The 27,561-nt window shown below is 45.2% G+C and overlaps 2 protein-coding genes across 5 annotated transcripts in view; both read left to right on the plus strand.

The window, feature by feature from the left end:
* Positions 1-17,438, plus strand: part of GRB2 (growth factor receptor bound protein 2) — a 49,290-nt gene extending 31,852 nt beyond the window's left edge. Inside the window, exons 3-6 of the mRNA XM_032706343.1 lie at positions 6,821-6,918; positions 11,296-11,418; positions 13,513-13,681; positions 15,097-17,438. Coding sequence (XP_032562234.1) covers positions 6,821-6,918; positions 11,296-11,418; positions 13,513-13,681; positions 15,097-15,282 — 576 coding nt within the window. The 3' untranslated portion in view covers positions 15,283-17,438. The remainder of the gene's footprint in view (positions 1-6,820; positions 6,919-11,295; positions 11,419-13,512; positions 13,682-15,096) is intronic.
* Positions 1,318-27,553, plus strand: SLC25A19 (solute carrier family 25 member 19). 4 transcript variants are annotated; one of them, XR_004360248.1, is made up of 8 exons: positions 18,764-18,861; positions 18,992-19,131; positions 19,653-19,808; positions 20,479-20,649; positions 21,443-21,626; positions 22,361-22,491; positions 23,210-26,930; positions 27,015-27,553. XR_004360248.1 is itself a non-coding variant. In XM_032706338.1 (7 exons), the coding sequence occupies exons 2-7, from the start codon at positions 19,006-19,008 to the stop codon at positions 23,408-23,410; spliced, it is 969 nt and encodes a 322-aa protein (XP_032562229.1). In that variant the 5' UTR covers positions 1,318-1,323; positions 18,992-19,005; the 3' UTR covers positions 23,411-26,954. The 4 variants fall into 4 exon arrangements, 3 of the variants coding, with proteins under 3 accessions (XP_032562229.1, XP_032562228.1, XP_032562227.1); XM_032706338.1 differs by lacking the exons at positions 18,764-18,861; positions 27,015-27,553 and adding an exon at positions 1,318-1,323 and having other exon boundaries at positions 23,210-26,954; XM_032706337.1 differs by lacking the exons at positions 18,764-18,861; positions 27,015-27,553 and adding an exon at positions 18,720-18,731 and having other exon boundaries at positions 23,210-26,954.
* The last annotated feature ends 8 nt before the right edge of the window (positions 27,554-27,561 follow it).

Consider the following 27,561-nt stretch of genomic DNA (forward strand, 5'->3'; position numbering starts at 1 on the left):
GTGGGAGGACTAATTTGGGGGGAATTCTGTGCTCACTGGGGCTGACATCTTGCCATCCATCACAAGCAGCCAAGGCAGGACTGGTGAATTTTTTATCGTTTTGCCTCTGTGTTTGTGCCAGTGCAAACTTAAGACACAGAAGGAAACTTCATTGGAGGTGAGACCTGTGGCAAAGGTTCTTGAGCTTTATTGACTCCTTCCAGGATCTCCATTAGACATTTTGGAGCTCACTGCAATATACTCTAAAATACTGGTTTTTTCCCTTCCATCTTTGTGCCACATAAACCAAAAAAGGTGAGCCATAGGGAAAGGGAATTGATGTCTAGATTGTTCTTTTTTTTACTTCTCTCCTTCCTATTATCTTAAACAAATAAGTCTTCACAACTGAAGACTTTTGCTGGAGGGGACACGGTAGTACAAGACTTGCAAGGCCTGAGAGGCAGGGTGAGTTAGTCTGTGCTGAGTTCTGTCCTTGTGGCTAGACTTGTTTGTGCCTCAGATAACTTAAAGTTGCTTCAAGTATTCTTATCTTTCCTACAAAAAAAAAAAAAAAAGTTGGTTTGAGTGCTAATTTCTTGCTGCAGTCCTCTCTGTGGATTTTGCCTTGTCACAATAGACTTTGCTGCGCTTGCTTTGTGGATTTCTTGACCACTGTAGCCAGTGCTCCTATGGATTTGAGTTTTGCATGGTGAAATATTGCATGGAATTGTAATGACAACTTGCCTTTATTTCGTGCTGTTGAAAGTAATTAACATCATTTCCTGTAATCTTACCCAGCTGCTTCTCCCCATCAACCCTGTCTGAAGGTCAGGAGAATCCTGACTTTATCTATAAATGTTTATATTGCACAAACCTCCAGTGATGAGTAGTTTTGTGCAATAGACTGAGAGGACATTTTAATATAGATTTTGGAAAGAGAAACTTAGATCCGAGGGTGGCCTTGTCCTGTGACTTTCACTGTTGGCATTGGTTTGTTGTCTCTCAACTTTGTCATGCGTTTTACTTTGGATTAGTTCACAGGCCCCTTCAAGATGAATGGAAATAACTTAGACATAATTTCTTCTCAAAGAAACTAAAGACAGCAGTGTGTAACCCAGACACCAGCCTGCTCTCCTTGCCTCCTTCCAGCTGCTTGGCTGTTGTGGGAAAGGCTCTGGGTGTGCAAAGTCCATGTGCTGAAGTACCAGTGGTCACTTCAGATAAGGCTTCTGACAAAAGCACTGCTGAGGAGTGGGGAAGAAAGGCCCCTATGCTTTGTGTTTGTCTTGGTGGGAAGACTTTCTGAAATTATTTTCTTTTGAGTTTGTATTTTGTGCTCTTCTCGTGCTTTTAAAAGGATATGGGTGGAAGAAGTATTTCTACAGTGATAATGGGAATTGGGGCGAGTGAGCGTGAAAACCTGTATCCATAAGACATTGCTGCATTATAGTATAATCTACACCCATTATTTGGGTATTATGTTATAATACTTGGTAGTTGAGTGCAATTTAAGAACCAGTCTTTCTCCAGCTCTTTTCAGTAACATTTGCTCAGTGGTTGTTAAGTATTTTCACAGCTTTTATATCCACTTAGAGAGCGAGTATGCACCATCCTAGAGCACGTCCAAATGTAGTGTTTTTGGTTTTGATCTGAAAAATGTGGGTATTTTGCACTCCCTGTGTGTTGTTATGATACACTGAATTGAAGGAAAAGCCTAAAATACTTTAGCAGTTATGTGTTCTTGAATCACCTTAATTGTCTAATGTATCTTTTCACATTGAAAGTTTGCAGTTAAAATTAACTGTACTGTGTGTCACGAGTAAATCAAGAAAAGAAAAACTGATTTGGCATGGCCTGAATCACAGTTGCATTTTGATGTGCAGATTCCTCCAGGTTTCTTTAAGATGCCATTCCTGCTGCACAGTCACCTTGTGATGTGACAGGCAACCAGAGGGGGGAGGATTCATTTGTTCAACACAAGGGTCAGACAGGGAACTGCAGGGGACCGGGCCGTGTTTTGGGTTGTCTTTGCAAAACACTGAAATGATGAATTTGAATATCCTGTGGTGCCATTTACAGTAAATTTGCAGGGAACAAAAATGTTACAGAATGGACTGTGGTGAACTTGCTTTGCTGAATCCAGGCATAGCTTACCTTGAAGCAGATTTTGCTTGCTCGTTTGTATCTAGTTTGTAACTCTTCTTGGAGCAGAAAATGAGCCATTTTTCTCTGAAATGAAAAACTGTGTTAAAGCACCTCTGCTGAGGGTGATAACTCTCCTCCCAGGGGCCATTCCATCCTGGGACAAGGAATTCCCAGGCTTCCAAGTTCAGTTGCAGAACTGCTGCCTTCGAAACATTTGTTCACTTTATAAATTTTAATTCCTGCCCTAGTTTGAGTGTCATGAGCACTTTCCTGAGACTTTGGGAATGTTTTTAATATGCTGGTTCATTTTCTTTGTGGCGGTGTCAATGCAACTTTGTGGAGGAGGAAAACCACATTGGCAGCTCACAGGTGGTACTGCACCACTTGGGTTACTTTCTGTTTCAGTGAGTGCAGCAAGAATCCCAAAAACTTGAAGTTCAGGGAAAAGAGGAAGTTCAGCCAACATTCAGACCCCTCTCTTAGTAAGTTTTTTGGGTTTTGTCTCTCCAAAACCCAAGAATGATGATTAACTTGGCTAAACTCACAAGCACGTAACATTCAAGGCATTATGTTTAGTTTCATGTCTGCATCTGGATGTCAGCTTGAGAGTTGAGCCAGATCTGTTTGTTATGTTCCAGTTTAGTGCCTGTGTGTTCCTGAAAGTTGTTTTGAGGTTTTGAGATGCTCAATCTGGTGTACAAGTCCCAAGGAAAAGCTGTGCTTGGAAATATTCGCTAGGTATGGAATTGGACATGGCTGGGGATGCTTGTTGTGTGTGAACTGTTCTAACTAAAACTTGGGAGCTGCCTTGCTGTGTGACTCTTCCCTGGTGCCTCCTCTTCATTTCCATGGGAACAGATGGGCTTTTGTTGATAAGAGACCTGTTACCAAACTGGGGAAACTGCCTGGCAGCATTTGAGCCCCTCTCGCTGTAAAGCAGGGCCGACTGCAGACTGAGGACATCACATGGTGGCTTCAAATGCAGGGGCTAAAAATATCCTTCCTCCTTCCTCCTCTCAGGCACAGATGCCCCAGTGTGAAAGGAAGAGTCACTCTGGCATAGAGTGATTAGATCTATGGCAGCCTTGGGGACTGGATGCAAAGGAAAGCTTTGTGTTTTGACCTATCCAAAGAGCAGCACTTTCGAACAGTTGAGATCAGTGGTTTAGATGTTTTGCAGACTTTGAAGGTTGTCCAGTTTGGAGCAGTGAATCTTTAAGTTTAATTTTGTTACTTAATTTTATTTATTTGTACTTGAGGAAATTTTCAAAGCAAAATTCAGTGATGCATGTGGTACTTAGATTAAATTTTGTAGCTTTGGTAAGACCAGGAAATCTTACTGTAATTCAGTTCAGAATAGTTATTTTTCTTAGAGTCATAGCACTGTGTTTTAAGTATCCAGATTATAAATTTTAATCTGAATCATTATCTGGAAATCACTTGGAGGCCAGTTGGAGGTATGGGATAGATGGATTTACTGGATGGTTTTCTTAAAAGATTTTGCAGAAAAAATTGTGTAGTTACTTAGTGAGTTCTTTCATTTTGATGGATTAATGACTTAAGAGAGAGCAACATCAGATGTAAACATCAAAGGCAGATACACCAGTGCACAGGCTTCCCATGTGTGTTCCTGACTTACTTTTTATTTTGTATTTCACTAATGGATATTAGTGGCATAAGATTTTTTGAAAGCCAAAATTTTACTGGACTCTTCTGCACTTGTCATGATAATAACTACATAACTTCATAGCAGCCACCAGAATTCCAGCCCCGTGCACGTGACCACAAAGTTGTCCTGAATTTGAGGCACTTCAGTACAAGTCAGTTTTGCTTGACTAAGCATTGGGAGCAGCTCCAGCGGTGTCTGACACTGTCAGAAAAAATGATTTTGTAGATCTGTGTTGGGGAGGTGACTCCTCTTGAAATGATACAGGAACACGGAGCTTTGGAAAGAAAACAGCGTGTTCTGTTGCCTCTGGAAGAGTCAGAATGGGGAAAACAGGGGTGTTTACAGGGTTGACCGTGTGTGTGTGTGTGTGTGTGTGTGTGTGAGCTCTCTGGTCCATAACACAGGGCATGGAGAGTTGGATGTCTGCCAGGGTGTGAATGGAGCTGTGACAGCTTGTTAAAATGATCCTAGAAAGGACAACGGGCTGTGCAGATAACGGCAGTCTGGGTGTGAAGCAGGAAAAAGTGCTGGGAGCAAACAAAGGCACTGAGGGGGGAGCTGTGGAGGGTTCACCACTGCAGCAGAAGTCCCCTGAACAGGCTGTACATGTAGATGTGTAGGCACTTCACCTCACTCTGCCTTTTATCCAGCTGTTTTTTTGCTCTGGTCACAAAGCTCAATGCATCCCTCAGCACTGCTTTGGCTTCAGGCCAGGCATTAATGAGTACCCCAAGCCCGATGTGATTTGGCTCCTCCAAATCTATTAGCATATCTTCAGAGCAAGATAAAACTCATTAAAGTAATTTACATTTGGGCATTAGAATTTCTGATAATTTTTAATACCAACTGCCAAAAGCACAAAAACGTGGTAATGTCCTTCAGATGAAACTACAATTTACCCATTCTTTTTGGAAAAGCAGACTACCATGTGCCTTAACTGCTCTCTGATGGTTATGAAAGTGTGTAGTACATGATCTTACCAAAGGTTTGATGGTGATAATGCACACCACTGTGTGAGATTTGGTTTATGAAAAATCACATCAAAGCGTGTCACATTTGTGCTGTCTTGTAAGTGGTGAAAGCAGCTGAGGTGCAGAACAGCCAAACTTCCTGGGCCTTCAAGCCATTTGCTGAAATCTTGACTAAGTAGTAGATCTGGGCTTCAGCTTGTGCCCTCCCTGATCTCTCTGCAACTCACTCTTTTACACAGTTGCTTTTGATCTCTGTCATCCCTGTTCAGTGTCCCAGAGCTCCTGCTGACATCACCCACCTTTATTCCATATTGTGGAGGAATCAGGCTCTGCACAGATCGCCGTTCTATGGGCAGGGCAGTGGGTGGGACGTTTGTTTGCTTGCTCCAAGGCAGCCCAGCAAATATCAGCTGATCCGTGTCAGCTCTCCCCGTGTGAGCTCTTACCTCAGAGCCTGTAACAGAGCCACGCTTGAACTGCTCGTGACCTGTGCTCAGATTATTCCTCCTCAGTGACTGAACTCTGTTGTGCTCACTGGAACAGAGCTTGTAAATAAATACAGGGAAGCCCAAAGCAGTAACTGCACCAATGATAGCTTGAACGTTTCCATCCCTGTGAAAGTATGTGGGGTCTTTTAAGTACTAAAGTCTCTTCAGCTGAAAATATCCTGAAATGGACCACAAAGGTGCATATCTTTGCTCACCTCAAGTTCTGTAGATGGATCCCTGCTACTGTGCTGGTTCCCCAGTGGAAGTGCTGGCACCTGGGGAATGCACATCCTATCAGCCCCTTGGGTTGGGAATTTAGGAGCATCCAGGTAACTATTACCATTGTGATTCACTGAGGAGATTCACATTTTGCTCTCTTTGTCCTTTACCACATTTCATTTCAGTAGGTGTTGAGGGTTTTCTCTGTCATACCTGTCAGTCAGCAGTGAGGAAGATTTAGGGTGTTGGTGTGTCACGTGTTTTTGAAAGGCAGCAAGCACTGATCTTTAGAGTTTAATTTTCTGAAGCACTCCCAATCAACTGTAAGACTAAGACCTGCCCTTGCAAATTCTTGTCTGCTTTTACTTTCTCTTTTTTTTCAATTCCTCTCATCATCCTTCAAATAAACAAACATAGTGACATAGCAAAAGAATTAGTTTGGGGTTTTTCAGGATACCTTCACTATAACTACGTAATGTGTTCTCTGGATCTGTGTTGTGTTGTCTTTCTCTTTGCATTTCCTCGTCTTCCTGCACTCAGGCAATGCTAATCATGTGATACTTCTGTGACTTGAGGCTTTAAGTTTCTATCTTTTAACTCAAATCTAGCATTTTGTTGCAAAGTTAAAGATCCTCCTGAGAAAGCTGAGAAGGAATGAAAGTGCTTGAGAAAAACCTTTGCCGTGCCTTAATTTTAAAGAGAAGGGGGCAGGTTTTCTGTAGTGTTTACTTCCAACACCAAGTAAAATCATCTTAAGGAGAGGTAGCTTCAAACTATGGCATGGCTTTATTTACAGAACATAGAACTGTATTGGAAAGACTGCTTTGAGTCAGTGTATCAGACTTGCTATTGACAGAAATTCAATGAAAAATAAAGCACCAAAGTACTTAGAGCAGGTTTGCTTTGAAGTATCAATTTGTGCTTTTTAAAGCTACCTTTTCATGTGGCTCCTCTCTTGTGACTCGTGATCTTTTGTTCATTTTAAAATTACACTAAGAAAAGTATCCCCTTGAAAAAATAAAAAGAAGAAACTTTGTTCATCTGTATTTGCTGTTTGAACGTGTTTCTCTTTTTTAGAGTTTCTGATGCCTGATTTAAGCTGGTTTTAACTTGCATTGGCAAAACCAGCTGAAACTGCCAGTTGTATCCAGCTTGGGCCTCTTCTGGTGTTTGTTCATGACAGTTCTGAACACTCCTGAGGTGCAGTGGAACAGACACCACCACCATTTTTACAGGTTCATCTCACAGGAGCAGTTTTGAAAGAAGGGTGGGAAGAATAACCCGGTACCTTCATCAGTTTTGCTGTACCTTGAACTGTGCTAAGCTTAATCTTTGTTTGCTTCCTCCAGGTTTTGAATGAAGAATGTGATCAGAATTGGTACAAGGCAGAACTCAACGGAAAGGACGGCTTCATTCCCAAGAACTACATAGAAATGAAACCACATCCGTAAGTTGAACTCTGGGGAGAGGCTCCCTTGGTCTGACTTTGCACATCCTCTCCAACAGAAGGAAGTTTTCTGCTAAAATGTAACTTACAGCTCTACCCAAATGTATGGGCAGGTACAGGATGGCTGTTGAATCGTCTCTGGCTGTAGTGTTTGTGTAACTCCTTTCACAGCAGCTGCATAGCAGGGTATTTTGGGAAGCTTTTCTGGTGTTTTTTAGGGTCAGACAGTGACCTTGGGGTTATCAGGCGTAAACCAGCAGAAAACTCTTTAGTAGAGAGTTGTCACCACCACTGCCCCAGAAAAAGAGTGTTTTGTGGTTTTGTCATGCTTTTCTATTTTACCCACTGAGCAGCTAAGAGTAAAAACCATGGCATTCAGAGCTCACCAGAAAAGTGTTTAAGGATATTTGGGGCTGAATTTGTAGTACCTCTGTCACATCCTCGGTATAGAATCACAGAATTGTTTAGTTGGATAGGACTTCTAACAGTCATCTGATCCAACACCGTCCTCACAAGACAGGCCAACCTCAAAGCCTGTGTGCTGTCACACAAGTGTCCTTGCACTGATTTGCTGCTCCAGGGAGCTGCCCTTGAGTAACTACTGTGAACATCTCTTGGATATAATGAATCCAACATATGAAAACAGTAGCATTTCATGACTGGGTGTTTTCTTGGTGTCAGTTCATGTATTTCTGCTGTCTGCTACTAAACTCTGGTTCTGCCAGCCTTTGAGATCCTGCAACATCTGAACAAGAAAACAGCAAGCTCTGGGTAACAGATTCAAAGGGGAGAGAAAGGTTAGGAGGGAGCAGCAAAACCTGTAATCAAGGTTTCTGCAAGGAGCTGTAGTGTTTCATTTGCTCACAAAAACTGATGATTGACTTAAGTGTTGGCTGTCATTATATAATGAAGATACTGCAGTTAAATGCAATCAAGAATTATTTTTCCAAGGGCTCTTTTGAAATAGCAGAAGGAAGCTTCTGAGGGACTGTGCCCCAAGAAGGGAGGTGTAATACTTTACTGCAGCCAAGTGGGAAGTGAAGCAAGGACACACAAGAAAATTCTAAACTTGTTTAAAGCCTTGTTTTCTGCAGTAACATGTCTTGTTTACCCTGATTGTGCCACTGGGGATCACAAATTCACACTGCAATTTCTCTCTCATTGATTTGATGGTTCAATTCTTCCTCACAGCGGTTTTGCAGGCATTCGAGCTGCTCTGTGGTGTTGTCTCCTGTGATGATCAGTTTATTCTGTGATCATCCAAGGTATTTTGTTTTAGAGGGATAGAGCTGTCAGTTTTTCACTTTTTTTGTATCAAAAGGGAATGAACAATATCTGAGCCTGCAAGTGGGTGAATTTGGACGTGGGTTTTAAGCATAGTTAATTTGATCTTATCTGAAGATGTTTAAACTGCTGATGGCATCTGGATGGAGTCAGCTCCATGTGTCAGCAATGCTGGGAGTCTTAACTAGTGCATTAACAACCCTGGGAAATTGTGCAGAAGTTTTTATAGCATAATGTTGGCTTAGCTGTAATGCAGAGCTCTCTAGTCATACAGGTCATATAAAAAGCAAACTGCAGGCAGCTTACCGGTCACAAAGAGAATGGTCCTTTTCTCAGACTACTGTCAAATCATTTTCAAGAGGTTTTGGGAAGAAAGCGACTTAAAATGGCTTTAAAGCCTGTCCAAGGATCCAAGACTGAAATCCTCCAACTGCACAGCTGGTATTAAATGCAGAGTTTCCTCTTGCATTTTGCAGATCTTACAGTTTGCTTTGTAACTCCCAGCAAACAAAGCTGAAAGGAAAATGTGGCACCTGTCGGTCACCAGCTGAGTCCCCTGGGCTCTGAAGGGTTAATCTGAATTGCCACCTCAGTTAACAAAGCAAAGATGTGAGCAGAGATAGACAGGACACTCAGGGAAGAGCTGCAGGAAGCTCTGGGCAGGGAGGTTCCTGTGAAGGCACAGCAGAGAGTTCAGTGACAGGACACCTTTCTCTTGAAGGGGGAAGGGGAAGAATTTGCTGTTTATGAAACCTCACGAGTCTGATCCAGGCTATCTCAGGTGTATGTGTTCATAACCAGCTTGTCCTGAGGATACTGCTGAGGTCTGACTTTGCAGCATTGTGATTTCTGTGGAGGAAATGGGCCAAGTGAAATGGTTGTGAGAAGTGAAGCCAAAAGAATTGCCAAACTGCCGATGGAAAGGAGGCTGGAAGCAATGAGAACCTGGGTTGTGCCAATCAGTGCATCTCCCTCTGGCTCTGCAGCATCAGCAGGAATGCCTGGATTTGGTTCTGCAGTGCTGACTGGCTGAGTTTCAGCTCCATTGCAGAGCTAGTTAGAGACAAGTGTTATCAGGCTTGGCCCTTCAAGCTTTGAGAACATCGTGGTCACTTTGCCTAATTCTCCATGTGGGGTTTTTGACATGCTGTGATTTTGTTCATTTTTCAGACAGTTTATAGCAAAGAGTCATATGTGCATAGCCTTCTGCTGCTTTTCAAATGTGCTCTAACGTAGACATTAGTCCTGCAAAGTAACTTCCTTTGTTTTCTTTCTTCTGTGGGACTTCTTTTCATCCTTTTAGTCAGGTTCTTTTTCTCTTGCTAATGGGGTAGTGAAGCCATAAAACTGCAAGGGAGTTCAAGAATTGTGAAAGATTTTAGTCTCTCTATTTCAAGTACCTTAGAAGCAGCTGGCAGAAAACTTCAAGAGTTTAGTATTGTCACTTTGGAAGTGTTAATTCTTTAATCAGATAGTACAGTTCTACTTTGTGGTGATAGTCAGTAAAAGTTAGGGGGAAAATAGGGGGTGTACTGCTGAGCCTTCCGGAAGGATCTGTTAGCTCTTTCAGGTTTTCCTTCTATTTTACAGACTGGTGAGGTGGTTTTTGTTTGTGATTTTTAAGATGAGCTTTCACTTCAAGTCATATGTGACTAATTGAGAATTATTTGAGAACTGAACAGGATTGAGACATTTTGTAAACAAGAAATATGGCGAGATACCGCAATCATTATATAAAGCTTGCTTTATGTAGCATTTGGCAGAGGCAAAATTCCGGACTTCCTTGTCTTTGTGACAATAGTGCCAAAAGCCCAGGAAAAAATACATTACCTTTGAATTCTGAGGGAGTTTCACATAATGGGTTCTCTTGGTTGATTTTTGAGACAGCAGAGTGCAGTGAGGGGCACCTCTGCCACAGGTACCCAGAAGCAGCACAGGTGCTAACCAGCCAGAAGTACAAAATGCCAGGAGTTCTTTACCACTGGAATAGGATGGTTAAGGGAGAAAGATTTCTGGGGTTTAAAAAGTACCTAACAAGTTTCAAGGCAAGTTAAACATGTCTGTTAATCGAGAATCAGTCCTCCTTCACCCTAGAGATAGTTTCCTCTTAGACATAAATATCGGTGACTTTGTGACTTCATGAAAGCCTCACTTCTCTTAAGAGCAACTGTTTCAGGAAGGATTCTGCAACTCCTGTCTTGTTGCTGCACCAAACCCTTCACTGCAGACAGTGTGAGTAGAGCTCTTGTTTTGAAATGCTCTCCTCTAAGGTCAGTCCTCTGTGTGGTTATGGGCTGTGATAAGTGCTGCTGTCCTGGGTGATCTGTTATCCAGAACTGAAAGCTCCACTTTTCAGTTGTGAAGATGGGTTCTGCTTTCTCATGCCATGTGACAGTCCACTGAGCCCTTGTTTGGTTTTAATCTTGGTTTACTCTGGAAATGCAAATGTAGATGTGGGTGAGGATCCTGTGACCGGGGCTGTTGGTCAGTGCTGACGATCAGGTGGCTCAAGGGAGGTTCAGCCTCAGTGTTATGGTTGGCCTGTGGCTGGTGAGAATTTGGATGTGGCTTCCACGAGGCAGCTACTTCATGTGACTCCTTCTGTGAAAGCTGCTGGATTGTCCTGCCTGTAGGAGAAAGCAAGAAAGAGGCTTCTGAAACAAGTATCCACCAGCATCTTTCCTGTAACAGAATCGTGGTGCCTGGCTCAGACTCCTCTGCAATGAAGCAGAGACCTTGAAGGAACTTTCTCACTTGGTCTGTGTGTAACTGCTCTCTTGGCACCTGCCTCAGCTTTCTGACAGATGATACTTGTCTTGGACCACAGCACTCTGGTAGGGCTCAGAAAGATTGGACTGAGCTGCAGGAGCAAACAGCTGCTGGATGAAGATATTGATTCTCTCAGTGAAGTAGTTGTGTCTTACCACCCGATCTAAAAGAGAATAGAAATTGATTTTTATACAAAATGCACTTTCCACCTGTGCAGGATGGGTCAGTGCATAGACATGATCTTTCTATAGCTGTGATGTTTTCTTCCATGAAGGGATTAAAATTCTTAACTTTTCCTGTTGTTTTCTTTTCCTCCCTACGCAGGTGGTTTTTTGGAAAGATTCCCCGAGCGAAGGCTGAGGAGATGTTGGGCAAACAGAGACACGATGGTGCCTTCCTCATCAGGGAGAGTGAGAGTGCTCCCGGGGACTTCTCCCTCTCAGTCAAGTAAGTCATACCAGAAGCAATATGTGGTAATCAGGGATCTGCTGCTCCTTTGGACTGGTGAGCAAAGGGCAGGTAATTGTCAATGCTGAGGAGCAGGAATAATTTTCCAGAATGCCTGCCCCACAGCATTTCTCTCTCTTCTAGTGATGTTATTCCCTGTCTAATAGAACAAATATCTGTGCTCTGCTTTGCAGTGATCCCACAGGACTGACCTGGTGGCACATGGCTCATGTAGTCCCAGACACTTCTGAAGAAAGGGAGGTTTAGATTAGATGTTAGGAAGAAATTATTCTCTGTGAGGGTGGTGAGGCCCTGGCATAGGTTGCTCAGAGAAGTTGTGGCTGCCCCATCCCTGGAATGCCAGGTTGGAGCAACCTGGTCTAGTGGAAGGTATCCCTGCCCATGGCAGGAGGTTGAAATCAGGTGATCTTTAAGGTCCCTCCCAAGCCAAACCATTCTATGTTTCTATGATCTGAAGTCACTGTATAATAGAGGCATTAGGAACTTGAAAGGGCATGTGATGTAATTTAACGTGGGATGGGGGTCAGAGGGAGTTTGTTGACTTGGCTTTTTTTTTATTATTTTCTGTAATCTTTCCCTTTCCTACCATAAATAAACAAAATTTTCTTTAGAATCCTAACAACATTTTTTTATTATTCATACGCAATTCCTGGTTGGCTGTATTTTCTGTGGCTATCAGTGATCTGTCTTGACAAGGTTTGTTTGTTTTTCTGGTCATCTGTAACCAAATTTTTGTCCTGCTGCACAGCAGCACTGAGTCATGCCAACAAACTGGATTAAGGCCCCTGAATTTAGAGATATTTATGTTTCTGTCTTGGTTACAGTCATCTGAGCTGGAATATTAGATATGAATGGAAGCTTCCTTCCAGAAAGTGCATTCCTTTAAGAAACAGAAAGTTACAACGGCATGCTCTGCCTTCCTGTTCAGCTTAGTGTGCCATCTGGTGGTAAGGTCTCAGTTGTGTGGGTTTTTTCTGTTTGTATAATTTAGAAAAAGTCCTTTTCCTAAACGGTGATCTGTAGGATTTTAAATGATGAGAAGCTGCCAGGCTGAGGAAGGCAGAGCAGAGGGCAGCTCTCACAAGTTGTTCCATGTCACCTTTTTGTAGCCAAAGCAGTGTCTGCTTCTGCAGCCGATGTATGGAAGCTGTGCATGCCAAGTGGGAACAGTCATCTTCTGTTTTCAGTGTTTTAGGCTGAAGTAAGAATACCAACGTGCCATTCATCTGGAAAATCCCAATGGACCTCTTTGGAGTTCCTCTTTATTCAGCATAAATCTGTTGGAAATGTAGCTTCAACTGAATGCCATAATTTGTCAGAAAAATTGTTAACACAGAACTGAAGTTGCTTTGTTATGTGTGCAGCATCACCTTTCAGACATTCTGGGGTTTGAGGGGCTTTTTTTTTTTTTTTTTGAGGAGGTTTTGTCAGTTTTTGGTTTGGGTTTTTTTTTAAGGACTAGAGAGGTCTTTTGTTTCATAAGACATCCTTTGCGCAAATCCACACTGGCTGCCAGAAAGAGACAATCCTACCCTTCCCATGGCAATGTTTTCCAAGGAATTTGCCTATAATGGGAGTGGTGCTTATGCTTTGCACTGTTGCACGTGCCCAGTGGTGCTGTGGGAGGGAGGGACTGGGACTGTGACAAGCACAGGACCACGGCAGGAGTAACACAAATTGAAACTGGCTGGAGTCAGTTGTGAAATTGCTGGGTGTGAAGAGCTAAACTGAAGTGCTTGTGCTGTTTGACTTGGAAATCCTGTATTTGGGGATGTGAAGTGGAAGGTACCAGGATGCAACTGTGTTAATGTGACCTTGCAAAGTCCATGGCATTTGTCCTTGGGATTTTCTGCACCATCTTCAGGGACACAGGTGACTGCACACACACCATACATCAAGAAGTATGTGTGCTGGATGCCAGCTGTGGGGTTACATCTGTTATCAATGTCATTGACAGTTTTCACTGTGCCCTGAAGGACCTTTTTGTTCCAAACTCTGTGCTGATGACCCCAAAAGAGGAGTGCTTGGTGACTAATAATGTGCTTTTCTGTGTGTTTCATTCTTTCCACACAGGTTTGGAAATGATGTGCAGCACTTCAAGGTGCTTAGAGATGGGGCTGGCAAGTATTTCCTCTGGGTGGTGAAGTTCAATTCTTTGAACGAGCTGGTAGATTATCACAGATCCACATCTGTCTCCAGGAACCAGCAGATATTTCTCCGGGACATTGAACAGGTGCCACAGGTAAGAGAAGTGTCCTTGCAGAGTGTGCTATTTGGGCTATTACAGCCACAGTCTGATGTGGGATTGCATTTTAGTGTAAATGAATAGGGATGGAAAGAAGCTGACTGAGATCTTTCTTGTCTGTGGAAGTGTATCTTCAGATCCTGCTGTCAAAATTATACTGGTAAATAAGTTGCATTCTTGTGCAAAGCCTACCTGCACTCCCAGGTCTCCCTTGAACTATGGCAAAGTGTTATTGTTGCTGCTTGGACATTTGGCTTGTTGTAATGTTTATGGATTCTGTTGCAGGAACATCATCTGATTCCCTTGAATTAAAAATGGATTTACTCCTGTTATAGGACACAGTAAGAAAGGATAGGGAAGTGCTGGGTTAATGGTTGGACTCGGTGATCTTAAAGGTTTTCTCCAACCTAAACAATTCTGTGATTCTGTTCTGCTTTATACTGGTTCATAGCCAGAACTGCACCCCTCAAGATCCAGTGAGAATTTGGTGCTGGGCTTTCCTGAAGAGATGGTTAAAGCATATGGAACATCCCTGCTCTGGTTTGGATCTAACCAGTGTTACGAAAACCCAAAAACTGCTGTGAAGTGCCAGCAGAGCAGCTTGTGTATATCCAGCTCCCTGTTTTGTTTCATTTCCCAGGTCATCAGAGGGTATATTGCATGTAACTGCATGTTTTGTCAATTTTGGATAAATCCTTTTGCCTACTGAGTGCAGCATTCTGGTTCTAGCTTGAAGAAAAGGGTGAAGAATTCAAACTGCTCTCCAGCTGCACCCTGTGTCACAGTCTGTCTGAATTAACATGTGGCTCTGCACTGTTGGGTCAGGGATAAACAGAGGATGAGAAAATACCTGGCTGAAAAGGACAAGCATGAAGAGACCTTCCTGGCCTCATGATTTCAAGACTGCAAATGCATTTTAAATGAACTGTTAGCATAAGAATGGAAGTATTTGCTGACAAGGCAAAGTCTTCTGTGACAGAAGAGAGTTTTAAGGAAAATGTGTAAAATGCCAACATCCAGTTTTTAGGGTGAACTTTGTGTATCACAGGTAGATTAGTAATATTTGTGCTGCCAGGTGAAAACAGGATGAATAAGCAGCAAGATGATTGTATTGCAACAGAGCACAGGTTTCCAGTGGATCACAAAGACTGAAAAATACTAGAGAAACATCAGAATTATCTACTCTCTTTATTTCAGCTCTTTCACAGAAACCTGTCTTTTTTCTAAGGTCTTCTGTAGCCTGTGCTTTCCTGTTTCAGCACCTCGTTGCAGATATTGGAAGCTGGGAAACAAAACAGCCAGAATGTTTATTGTTAAACTGGGGTGTAAGTGCAGCTCCTGCCCCAAGGAGCAGCTGTCTTGAGTGCCGAGGGTGATTCTCACTCTGTATATGTTTTTCTTTCCCCTTTCAGCAACCAACATACGTTCAGGCCCTGTTTGATTTTGATCCCCAAGAGGAAGGAGAGCTGGGCTTCCATCGTGGAGACTTTATCCAAGTCCTTGACAATTCTGACCCCAACTGGTGGAAGGGAGCCTGCCGCGGACAGACGGGCATGTTTCCACGCAACTACGTGACCCCAGTGAACCGGAACATCTAGAGATAAATATTAGAGATTATTTAAGGAAACCAGAGAAACAGTAAATACACATACAGAGCCTAACTGCAGCCAGTGACCTAAAATCACACGGCGATAAAACCAGAGTCACCTTTCACCGTGAGGTGATCCTCCTTCCCTCAGTACGGAACTTCAGGGGCAGGGGGGGAAGAGTTCAACTTACACACCAAAACTTATCTTAAAGAAAAAAAAAGAAAGAAAAAAAAAAAAGGAGAGAAAGAGAGAGAAAAATGAAAATAACAAATTTCCTCAGCTGCTCCTGGGTTATCCCCTTTTATTCACTCTTGTCGCGAATGAGTGTTTTAAGGTCACTTAAGGTCGCACCACCACAACTCTTCTTGTTTCCCCCTCCTCCTCTGTCCATCAGTGCATGAAGTTTTAATGCCATATAAAGTCCTAGCCATGCAGTTAAAGGAAAAGGGAGAAACTCTGCTGGTATTTTCTCTCTCTGCAAACGGTCTTCATTTGACATGAAGGGACATGAGAGAAGAACCAAATCCACAGTCCTGCCTTTAAAAAAAAACAAAAATCATCAGTCTCTGCTTTTGCCTTCAACATTCAGCTCTTCTTGCCTGGGAAAGATGAGGTGTTAATCTAACTTTTATTGTCTCTTCTCCTTTGGCACTTTCTTCTGAAGCTCAGCAGCTTCCAAGCAGAGGAAGGGAGAAGAGTCGTGTGGCTTTTTGTTCTATTTTTTCTTTTGAGTCACAGAGCTGCTTTGAGAAACTCCAATGTACAACTGAAGTCTGTTAATGCTGTGCTGACAGCTTTTTTGTTTTTTCTTAAAGGTGTACGGTTGAGCACATTCTGTAATTTTTCCATAGTGCCTTTCCCTTATTTTCTTTTTTATTATTTTTTAAGTTAAAAGGACAGTCCAGAGCTTTTCAGAGGGGTTTTTTTCTGCCTACATGTAAATAAATACTTTGGGGGAAGGGGGTAAAAGAGGGTGGTTTTATCAATGGACACTTGAGAAAAATCTACAAACAGAGATGGAGCTTTAATCTTCAGATTTGTCTTACTGTTCAACTTCCCTTATTCCAAGGAAAATAAAATCAAGGCATTCAAGCGGCAACTTAGGCTGCTCAGAGGTGGAGAGCTGCAACCAGGAGCCTCAAAAGAAGTAAGAGAAAGGGGAAAGTTATGACTAGGGAAAATGAGGAAGAATATTTTGGGGAGGGAGGGTTAAGGGGGGAATTTGAGGAATAATAGCCCTGACATGTCCTATAAAATGTACATTCCTTTGATGGAAAACTTTATGACGCAGAGAAACCTCAAGAAATAGTGCTTGAAAAACCTTTATGCTCTTAGTGAATGTCTCTATGTGATGCATGTGACCAGCCTGTCTCCTCGGCCTGGATAGGGAACATTTGCAGTCGTGTTGCTCTTGAGAAGTGGAGTTGGCCATCCCTGTTCTCCAGTCTCTCCTCCCTCCTCAGGTCAGTGTTACTGTTGGAGTAGCTCCCGTTCACAGCAGGCTGTGTGTGACCGTGACTGTTCTCCCCACCCGCACCCCAGGGGCGGCTCTGGCGGCCCTTTGCTCCTCCCCGGGGCAGTTTGACATTGAATTGGACGGAAGGAAGGCAATCAATCCACACCACGCTCTGTGCCAATCTTCAGTTGCATTATTTTTCCTTTGGTGGCCATTTGGCTGGATCCCTTCACCCCACCAACGAATCCAAACCTGCAGCGGAGATCTCCTCCCGCCCTGTCTGAGCACGGGCAATCTTTTGTTGGAGGGTGCCTTTTTTTGTACTAAGTGTTACAAGTGTTTTACTCCTGAGATGGACTCTGCCTTACACTTTAATTTTCCAGCAAATGAAAGAGAGAGCTATCCTGTAGAGTATTACTTTCTCCCCCTCTCCTTGCTAGCTGTCAACTCACTTTCTTCCCTCTTTGTAAAGTGATTGGAAAAGGAATCTATGGCATTCTACACCTGGACCATTTGATTGTTTCCTTATTTTGGAATTGGTGTATATCATGCAGCCTTGCAGACATATGTCTTGTGTGTGTATATATATTAAAAAAAAAAAATCAGTGTTTAAATAAAAAAAGGCCTATGTACTTAATCCTTTAACTCTGCAGCAGCATTTGGTAGATAGTAATTAACTGTGAATAATAAATATACATTGAATTCTTCACTTGAGCATCTGTCTGTTATTTCAGTGAACGGACCAAAATATGATCGAGATAATTTTTACGGTATTAAATTGCTGTGGGAGGAAAAAGCTGCAAGATGTGCTTTGGCCTGAAAATGCTCAGACTCTTGAGCATCGTTGTTCAGACACTTGTGGAGTGTCTTGCTGAAGACAGGAAGGTGGGTGTACGGCTGGTGTGAGCACAGCTGGGGCTCAGGCTGTTGTGGCTTTGGCTCTGCTCTGTCAGTGCCCTGCAGATTTTCACTTCTGATGCCTAAACAACTGCTCAGTTGTGCTCACAAGGTGTGCAGGCAGGCTGGGAGGTCACCTGTCAGGAGCAGCTGGTCCCTGGGCTCTGCAGCTTCTCCCCAGCCTTTTATTATGGTCAGAAAATGCCTGTGAATAATGTGAATGTTGCAGTCAATTGTAATACATGCCAGGAAAAGGCCCACAGGAGAGCTTGGGTGTTTTTTTAACAGTTGCTCTTGGTTGTTATGTTCAAATGATGATGTCAAGGTGGTTGCTTAGAAATGCCTGGATATTCCTATGATTAGATCTGTATTGGTGCCAGAAGTTAGTATGGAAAATTTGCAGTGTGTTTCGGAGCTCTTGGCTTTTTTGTAATGCCGTAAGCGAACACGTTGCTCCAAGTGGTGTGCTACTGTTCCTGGGGTAGCTTAGGAAGTGTTTGTAGCCGTGGTTGTGTAAGTTGACCTTCCCCTCTCGTGGCTCTGGCTCATGGGACCGTGCAGGGCTGTGTTGCTCTTCTTGTGTCCAGAGAAGGGAATGGAGCTGGGGAAAGGTCTGGAGCAGCAGGAGCAGCTGAGGGAGCTGGGGGGACTCAGCCTGGAGAAAAGGAGGCTCGGGGGGGACCTTCTGGCTCTGCAACTCCCTGACGGGAGGGGGGATCCAGGGGGGTCGGGCTCTACTCGCAGGGAACAAGGAACAGGACAAGAAGTAACAGCCTCAAGCTGTGCCAGGGGAGGTTGGACATGAGGAGGAATTCCTTCACTGGAAGGGTGATTAGACATTGGAACGGGCTGTGCAGGGAGGTGGCGGAATCCCCGTCCCTGGAGATGTTTAAGTAAAGACTGGACGTGGTGCCATGGTTTGGTTAAGATGGTGATTTTCGGTCATAGGTTGGACTCGATGATCCCAGAGGTGTTTTCCAGCCTCGCTGACCCCGCGGTCCCGTGAACGCCCCATCCAGCGCACGTTGCGGGGCCGGTGCGGGCGCCGTTCCCGGGACTACACCTCCCAGCGACCCCCGCGCGGCGCAGGCGCAGTGCGGCGCCGGTGGGTGAGGCGGCGCGGCGGGACCCGGCCCAGGGCCGCGACACCCCCGGTGGCACCGGGGCTCCGCTGCGACCCGCGCCGGTCCTGCCACGGGCGGGGCTGTGGGGACGCGGGGGTGGTGGTGAGGCCGGTCTGTGTGGGCTGCGGGGCGAGCAGGGGGCTGTGGGGTGAAAGGTCCGTGTGGGGGGGTGAGGCTGTGGACTCGGTGCGGGACGGAGCCGCGTGTGTGAGGAGGGCTCACAGCCCCTTCCCCCGCCCAGGACACCCGGCAGGCATGGTGGGCTACGACCCCGAGGCCAAGTGCGTGTCCACGGCGGAAGCGGCCGCAGCAGGGTCGGCGTCCGGCTTGGTCACTCGGGTTCTGATCAGCCCCTTGGATGTCCTCAAGATCCGCTTTCAGGTGCCTCGCTCGCGGCGTGCTCGGGGGCAGCGGGTGGGAGAGCCTGTCAGGGAGCAGAGCGGACCCTGTCCTGGGTGAACAGTTCACTTGTGCAGCCAGAGAGCACTAAATCTGCTTCTCAGCCCTTACCGACGGTCTGTACAGGTTACCCAAGGTAACAGGGCTGTCTTGTGACCAGCGGTTCTACTTACATAACTTAACTTGTGTGGGAATAGGATCCCTTTGAATGGGATGGCGTGTTTTTCATAGTTTGTTCTCTTTCTCTGTTTTTGTGAATCGTTTCCACTACTTGACTGAATTTCACTCCCATCCCTACTTGCTTACCTTCATGTTTGTGCACGTTTTTATTCTTTTAGAGCCCCACATAAATAACATCCCACTCAGATCTGGGTGTGGTTCTGTGGGATGGCAGAATGTCATATCTTAGCATTGGCTGGCTGACAGGGTTGTGGATTCCTGAACTGGATGCTTGAACCTTGTTGAAGTGTGAAATGGAAAATATTTTCTCCCTTCTCCTCCAGCTCCAGATCGAGCAGCTCTCCTCCAGAAACCCCACGGCCAAGTACCACGGCATCCTGCAAGCTGTGCAGCGCATCTTCCGGGAGGAGGGCCTGGGAGCCTTCTGGAAGGGCCATGTTCCTGCTCAGTTCCTCTCCGTTGGCTACGGAGCTGTTCAGGTGAGGTGACCTGACATCACCTGGGCCCAGTGTGAGCACACAGGGCACTGCCCTGCTCCCTTCCCTGCGTGGGCAGGTGTGGGAAGGCCCAGGCTTACACTGCACTGACACAAACTAGTGCCAGCCTCGAGGATGTGTAGGTGTATAAAGCTGATGTATAATTCCTGAGTTAATATTCCTGAGCTTGCTGAGCAGCCAGAAGCACAACAAGAGCAAACTGAGCTCTGGCTATATGCTTTTGTTTGTGCTGTCACCATAAGGGCTTGTTAAGAAAAAATCAGTGAAGCTGATGAGGGTGTTTTACACAACATGTTTCTTGTTAATTTGTAAATATTAAGAATAGTTTTTTGAGCAGTGGTTGAAAGGGTAATGGACAGTGTATCTGTAACACAGTGAATGCTCTTCAGGGTACATAGAGCATTAAAGTGAGTTTTTCATGATTCCAAATGCAAGAATTAGCAAAAGTGTCAGAGACCAGAATATCCCAGGTGTTCCCTGGGCTGCCTAGTGACTTTTACACATTGCAAGCTGGGGAGGACTTTTGAAGGACAGACAGAGAAGGTGGTTGCAAGCAGGGGGGCGGAGCTCTTGGTGAAACGAGAGAGGAGTGGGAGATCCGTGTGAGTCAGAGGAATCAACTTCCTGACCTGTGTCCGTTTGTTTCCGGAAGTTCATGGCGTTCGAGAGCCTGACAGAGCTGGTGCACAACGTCACCTCGTACAGCGCCCGCGGCTCCTTCGTGCACCTGGTCTGCGGGGGCCTGGCTGCCTGCACAGCCACCGTGGCAGTGCAGCCCGTGGACACCCTGCGCACCCGCTTCGCTGCTCAGGGCGAGCCCAAGGTGAGGCTGAGGGGTCAGGGTTTGGGACTGTCACCCGTAGCCATATTTCACGTGTCTGAACACAGGAGGTTTGAAAGCACACACAGCCTGTGGGTTAGGATGAAAGAGCAGGTGCTGTGATGGGCAGTGTTTGCGCCGTTGCCACGTTACCACTGTGCTGTTGACACAGCTTTCTTAATTATGTTTTGCTGCTCCTGATTGTGTTTGACTCCTGACAGATGATCCAGAAAGGAGAAACTGTCCTTAACAGGATAACTCAGTGTTCACTTCACCTGTTGGCCATTTATACAATCCCTTCCTCAGGCTGTTGAACATTGTGGTTTCGAAATCTTCCACTTACACAGAGTCATGTTTAGGTAATGATAGGGATGATATTTGAAACCAGTTACCTTTCACCTGTGTTTCATCTTCTTATTTACACAAGAATTGGTCTCCATGTAAATTAGGTCTGTAGTAACCAGAGGTAGATAGATCTGTATCAGAGCCATTTCTGGGTTTTTACTTAGCCTGCAGTAGAATCACAATATGTGATCACAATATGTATTATATGAATTGTGCTGCAGGAATAAGCAGAGCTGTTGAGACAAAAATAAACATTGTGTCTGTGGTGCAAGTGGTCTCAGGACTCAGCTCTGTGCCTTGTGTCTTCTAAGTCACCCTGTTTGAGGGTATGCAAAGTCACCTTGCTCATCACTTTGTGCTGAAAACAGTCAGTTGTTTTATGGGTGATGGGAAATTCCTATCCCCATTACTGGGAAATGACCTGACCTTTGGTTTGCTCTTCCTCATCCAGATCTATCCCAACCTTCGCCATGCAATAGTGACCATGTACCAGACGGAAGGGCCTCGGACTTTCTACAGAGGTTTGACCCCCACACTCATTGCTATCTTCCCATATGCTGGTCTCCAGTTCTTCTTCTACAACATCCTGCAGCAATATTCGGAATGGGTGATTCCAGCTGAAGGAAAGAAAGGAGGTGGGCACTTTGGGGCAGTGATGTCTGCAGTCAGGAGAGAAGGAGGAGGAATGTTAGTCTGGGTGACTGATGTAAGCTCAGTTCTCAGTCCTTTCACCCTTTTTGATGCAACATCTGAAAAGTATCTGTATTTCCCACCTCTCATTCTTATCCCTGCACAGATATTGCCAAAGTAAGTACAGTGGAGTTTACAAACAGCTCCTGTTATGGAACATGAGTGGATGGGAAAGTGAAGTGTCACAGGCCAGGGGTCTTTTTCTTGAACTGTGTCATGTTGCTCTGGGAAGACACACAACTTATTTCCTACAAGCCTCTGAAATTGTCAGGCAGTGCCAACTTGTGACATTCCAATCCACAATAAGTCAGTTTGAGCAATCAGGGGTGCAAAATATCCAGTGACCAGGCTTTTGCTGTGAGCATGAAAATGTTTCCATCCACTGGCAGCAAGTTCACTGGTGACTGGGGGTTAGGTTTTGCAGAGTAAAACCATGAGTCAGTGTAATGGACCAAGAGGAACTGTTGGGCTCTGGCTCCCGTGGACACTCTGAGCCTGACCTAGAAAATACAGACTGAGGTGCTGTGGCCCAAACTATGTTGTGTAACTTCAAAGGGCCTTTTTGACCTTACTTCTTGTGAAAAGTGATTTTTTAGCTGCCTCTTATGATCTTTAATCACAACTCCTGCTAATCCTCTTTTTTCCCTCCCTGCTATCCTCTTACCTTTCTGCTTCTCAGGCAACATTAAAAACCTTGTCTGTGGCAGCTGTGCTGGGATCATCAGCAAAACCCTCACGTACCCTTTGGACGTGGTCAAAAAGCGACTGCAAGTGGGTGGCTTTGAGCACGGTCGGGCAGCCTTTGGGCAGGTGAGAAGTGTTGGAAGTGATGGATTTTCATGACTATGGAGCCAGTCCAGTGCACTGGAATGCAGTGATGATCCACCAGTGGTACCTGTTGTGTTCATGTTTTTCCTTCAAATTCCTTGGATCTGAGGAAGAAATCAGTCTGTACCCTAAGAAACTCTGGGATAAGAATTTGAAGTCTTAACCAATTGCACTGGATGCTTTTCCTCTTCCTGTGAGGTACAGAATTTGTTCTTAGCAATGATGTGTCACAGGATGTTAAAACTGCACAGTGTGACACAATGACATGCAGACAGCTAATTTGGAAACTTTGAAGTCCTGTAGATGTGTTTTCTTTCTGTCAAAAAACTCATAAGTTGTCCTTTCTTAAAGAGTGAAGGGGATGGAAAACAGTAGCAGCACAGTCTGAAATAATGTGAAATAAACTTCACAAACTTGTAAACTTGTGCCATAAAATTAAAGTCATGCTGTTGTTGCACAGAGTTTACAGTCAGAATGATCTGCATAAGCCATTGCTGGTGCTAAATGTGTACTTTTCCTCCATCCCGCTCTCTCTGAACTGCCTCTCTGAAACTTTCACTTAGTTATTACAGTAGCCAGAAAAGCATTTCCAGGCTTCATGCTGAGATTATGCTTCTGTGCTATAGTTTGGGGATCTTTGTGTTGTTTTCCAGTCGTCCTGGAGTTCTCTTGTTTAATCTTGTTGCCGTTTCTCTCCCAGGTACGGACGTACAGGGGTTTCCTGGACTGCATGAGGCAGATCATGCGGGAGGAGGGCTCAGGTGGATTCTTTAAGGGCCTTTCCCCCAGTTTGCTGAAGGCTGCCTTCTCCACTGGCCTCATCTTCTTCTGGTATGAGCTGTTCTGCAGCCTCCTGTGTGCCCTGAAGAGCCCCAACAGCACTGGGAGGAAGGAAGGCTGACAGGGATGTGTGTGGCTGCCTGTTCTCCTCAGGAGGGGAGACTCATGGCTTTGCTCTGTCACGAGCGTGTTGGAAAGGCCAGAGCTCCCAGAGCTCCTCCAGCCTGTGGAAAATCACCTCCTGGGACCAAGCAGAAGGAGAAGGTGACTGCAGTTCTGCTGGAGGCTGTTCAACTGAGCACTTTTATTAGCTCTGTCTCCTCTCATAAGCACGCATTTAGTGGAGAGAAGGGAACAAACAGACCATTCCCTAGCAGCAACTGTGCTCTGGAAAGGTACCCAATAAAGTGGGTGAATTTCTGAGGTCGCCCTGGATCCCTGAGAGGGATCCTGACCCAGCCTAGTGCAGCTTAACCAACCAAACACCCCTTCCTAGCACTGCAGCCACACAGCTTTGTTCCCTTGCTCTGTGCCTGCTGTTTGCACCAAATCCTTGTCTGGGTGTTGCACAGGTCACTCTGTTCTGCTGGAGTGAAGTCAGGTAAAACCACCTGAGTGCACAGGCCATCAGTTTTCCTTTCCTTTGCTGCCAGCTGATGCTGCTTGGTCACCACTTGCTGGCTGTGCATTCCCAGCCACCTTAAACACAGAGTCTTCTCTGATCATGCTGACCCAGACTTGTTCTTTCTTTAACTCCAGTGAGCTTGATTGTATCCTGAGTTCCCATTTCTCTTCTTGGGTATGTTTGGCCATGCATCTCTTAGGGGTTTGCATTGCCTCACTCACACTTTTCACAAGCAAACCTGCAGATTAAGAGCCTTGCTCTGAAGGGATTCAACGCACAAGCCTAATTCTTACTTCAGGGTTCTTTGCTTCAATGCAGCAAGTAAACAAATGCTGTATGGAGATAAGAAATATTTACTCTAAGTTGGAAATAATGAAGGGAAAGTCCTGTGGAAACTCGTAAATTTTTATTATTATTGTTATTTATTTAGTAATAATTCAAACACTTTTGAATGTTTCTAGCAAGTATTTCTGTAGTGGCCTCAAAACATTTCTGAACCTCGGTCCTACACTGGCGCTAACAGATGAAAATGTTTTGACAAGATTAGCTGAAGTGAAAGGAATGAACATCAAATGGGAATTGTTTGGCTGAGCGTGGTGGTGTTTCACAAGAGAAGGATGATTGAATTAGAGCCGGGAGAAGTGTTTTTCTGGAGTTTCAAAGGTTTTAGGAGTGGTTAAAAAAGCCAACAAAACAACCAACCAACAACTCTGATTTACGTAACCAGTGGAAAAGAGGAAAATTGCTTTCTTCCTCCTCTTTTATTCTGTGTGTTTTCAAGCTGGGCAGGGTGTGGTTGGGCTGTGTGGAAGAGTCCTGAGGAAGAGCCCGGCTGTACAAACTTTAGTCATCTGTGAGGGGTGGATAGGGCAGAATCCTGGGTTATTTGGAAGATGGTTTCATGGTTCTTCTCTTAACACAGAGCTTTTCCCAGCTCTTTTGCAGTATTCAGGGTGTTAATCCCAAAATGGTCTGGCCAAATTCCAGCGTGACCAATTCCATTCCGTTGACACAACTTCTCCTGGTGTTTTGAACGTATCAGCATTGCTCACTTATCCTGAGCTATTGTGAGAGGCTGTTTTTAAAAAGCAGCTGTTTCACTGGTGGCTGAGGTATCTGGAGAGATTCCTTGCAAGCCTGGGCCAAATAACTTTGTGTCTGCTGTGGTTTGAGATCTTGGAGTGCAAAGTGGCTGTTTCACTGCAGGTGACTGAGAGCTCCATAAAATTAAATTCCCTGAGCAGTGTCAGTGTCAGGCAGGAGGCCGATATGTGACCCTCAAAGAGGGGCTGAGAGCTGCATGTACTCTAAAAATGGCAGTTTTGTTCAGAGGAGAAAATGCAAAGAATGTGGAATGAAGTTTCTCGAAGTGCCTCAATCCTGTTGGCATCTTCGTGTGTTATTTAGGCTCTTCTGAGATTGCTCAAAATCTTAACAATGTCTTGCCTTTGTTTATTGTTCACCTGTTTTTCTTGGAAAGACATCATAAGCAGTAATGAACTCAGCCTCCTGACATCTTTCTGAGAGAGAGAAATGTCTCATTTCAAAACAGACACAAACAGGTTGGGTTTGTTATTGTCTTTTGGCTGCTGGTGAGAGCAGTGCTCTTCATGGTTAGCAGGGACAGGCCACAGCAGAGAATGCTCAGTGCTGACCTAGGCTTCCTTAGGAAATGGGACTCATCCGTCCTGTCTGAACGTTGCAAGACTTGTTTTCCACTTCATGTCAAAGAGCTGCCACTAAACTGCACAAAATGTGGAAACTGGTTGGGAACTCAGCAGTGGGAAAGAACAGGAAAGTCAGTGCTCTGCTAAGATGACGTTCCTCTGGGGTGCTGTGGATGATGCAGGCATGTGCAGCTTGGCTGCCCCACAGAGAGAGCAGCACTGGGGAGCATGGAGCAGCTTTTCCTCTCTGGGATAGTTTTTTCCTCAACTCTGCATTAACTGAGCTTGCCTCCACCCAACAGGTGGCAAAGTCGGAGTTTAAGTTGTGCCAGTCTGGCCCAGGCTGTGGAAGAGACACTCCCCGGTCAGAGGGCTTTGGCATAGGGCCTTTTGGACTGTGAGTCACAAATGTTACAGGCCCATAAAGGCACCTGGGCTTCCAGTGAGAGAGGGAGAAACATATGACAACCTCAACTAGACAATATTGGGAGTTGCATCCAGCAGTCGCTTGTCTCTGGTCAGCAGCACCTGTCCCTCATAGATTTCTCATGTGCATTTTGCTGAAGGAAACGACTGTAACAGAAATGTTCTTTTCTCTTTGGGAATGAGGCTGAAAGAACCACTAGGAGGACAAGGTCTTATTTCTGCTGCTGCTCTGGCAAAACACACACTGTTAGGAGCTAAATTTCCAAGAATTAGAGGAGCAGAGATCTGTAGTCACCTTGTTCTCCCATGTGCTGGGACAGATCTCCTCTTGGAAGCTGCTGCTCCCGTTCGGTGCGAAGTGACTCAGTGAGGCTCAGTGTGAAGTGACTCAACGCAGCGACTGTGCCCGATATTGGCCAGTGGGATTTCTCTCCAAGGTAATCCTATCACGGGGATTTGCCTGCACTTCACCTCACAAGCTGCTCAGCAGTTGCATTTGTTTTCTTCTAGTGCCTTTTACCATCAGAACAGTCCAAAACCTCCTTAGCAGGCAGAGCATTGCAGAGGAGTCGTGCTGTAGTTGTTCCTGGCTCCACCACGACGCTGAGCCGGCCTCGGACGGGTGAACACACAAGGTCTGTGATGAACACTCTGCTCCCCGCAGCGCTGGCTGGCTCCTCCAGTTCCTAGGACAGTCCTGCTCTCAGGATGCTCACCCAGAGCTACACAGCATCATTTTTGAAAAGAAATGAATGTTTTACAGTCGGGATTGGGAATAGATCGTGTTTAATTCAGGTTTAAGTTTCTCTTGTGATGTAGAACTGTAACTCTGTGGTGTTCTGCTGTGTTGCCTGAGCGGATCTTTCGCAGCTGCTGTTTTCAGAAAGCATCTGAGCACAACGTGTGCCTACCTTTGAGACAAGGTACATTAAATATTTTGTTATGCACATGTTTGGCTATAGTGGGTTTATTCCTTTCTTCTTGGTGCCTATTTCTGGACCCCACAGGAACACTGTGGCCCAAAAGGGAAGGATAATCAGGGCCCAGTGTGAGATGGCAGGAGCCATCTGTTTTTCCCATCGCTGTTTCCTGGGTGCTCTTCAGCAGCAGGCAGAACTGTACCCTCTGCATTGGGTATCACAGTTGAGAACCTCACCAAAAGGGATCAGCCGAGGGGGATTTGTGCAGCCTGATCCCATTGCTGTGTCCAAGAGGGGCTGTCGGAGCCACAGCAGCCGGTCCTGAGCCACCCACCCTCGGTGGGTGAGTTGAGGCTTTGTTTGTCTCCAGCCAGGCCACACAGCGCTGCAGAAAATGTTCCCAAACTGCTCGTTCTGTGTTTCCTGAGCCGTTCCCTGGTTTCAGCCTGGCTGCTCGGCTGCAAAGGCTTCACCCCCTGGGGGCTCTTCCCCTGTGAAACGGTTGAGAGTTGAGGAAAAACGTGAAGTGTGTTATGCCATACTCAGCTCTTGTTGCAGGGCGTTGATTTAGCACATCTCCCCTTTCCTGATTTTTCTTTTTTCCTATTGATTTTTTTATGCCACTCTGCTGCAG

The sequence above is a fragment of the Chiroxiphia lanceolata genome, chromosome 19 (genome assembly GCF_009829145.1).
Source record: "Chiroxiphia lanceolata isolate bChiLan1 chromosome 19, bChiLan1.pri, whole genome shotgun sequence".
Classification (NCBI taxonomy): Eukaryota; Metazoa; Chordata; class Aves; order Passeriformes; family Pipridae; genus Chiroxiphia; species Chiroxiphia lanceolata.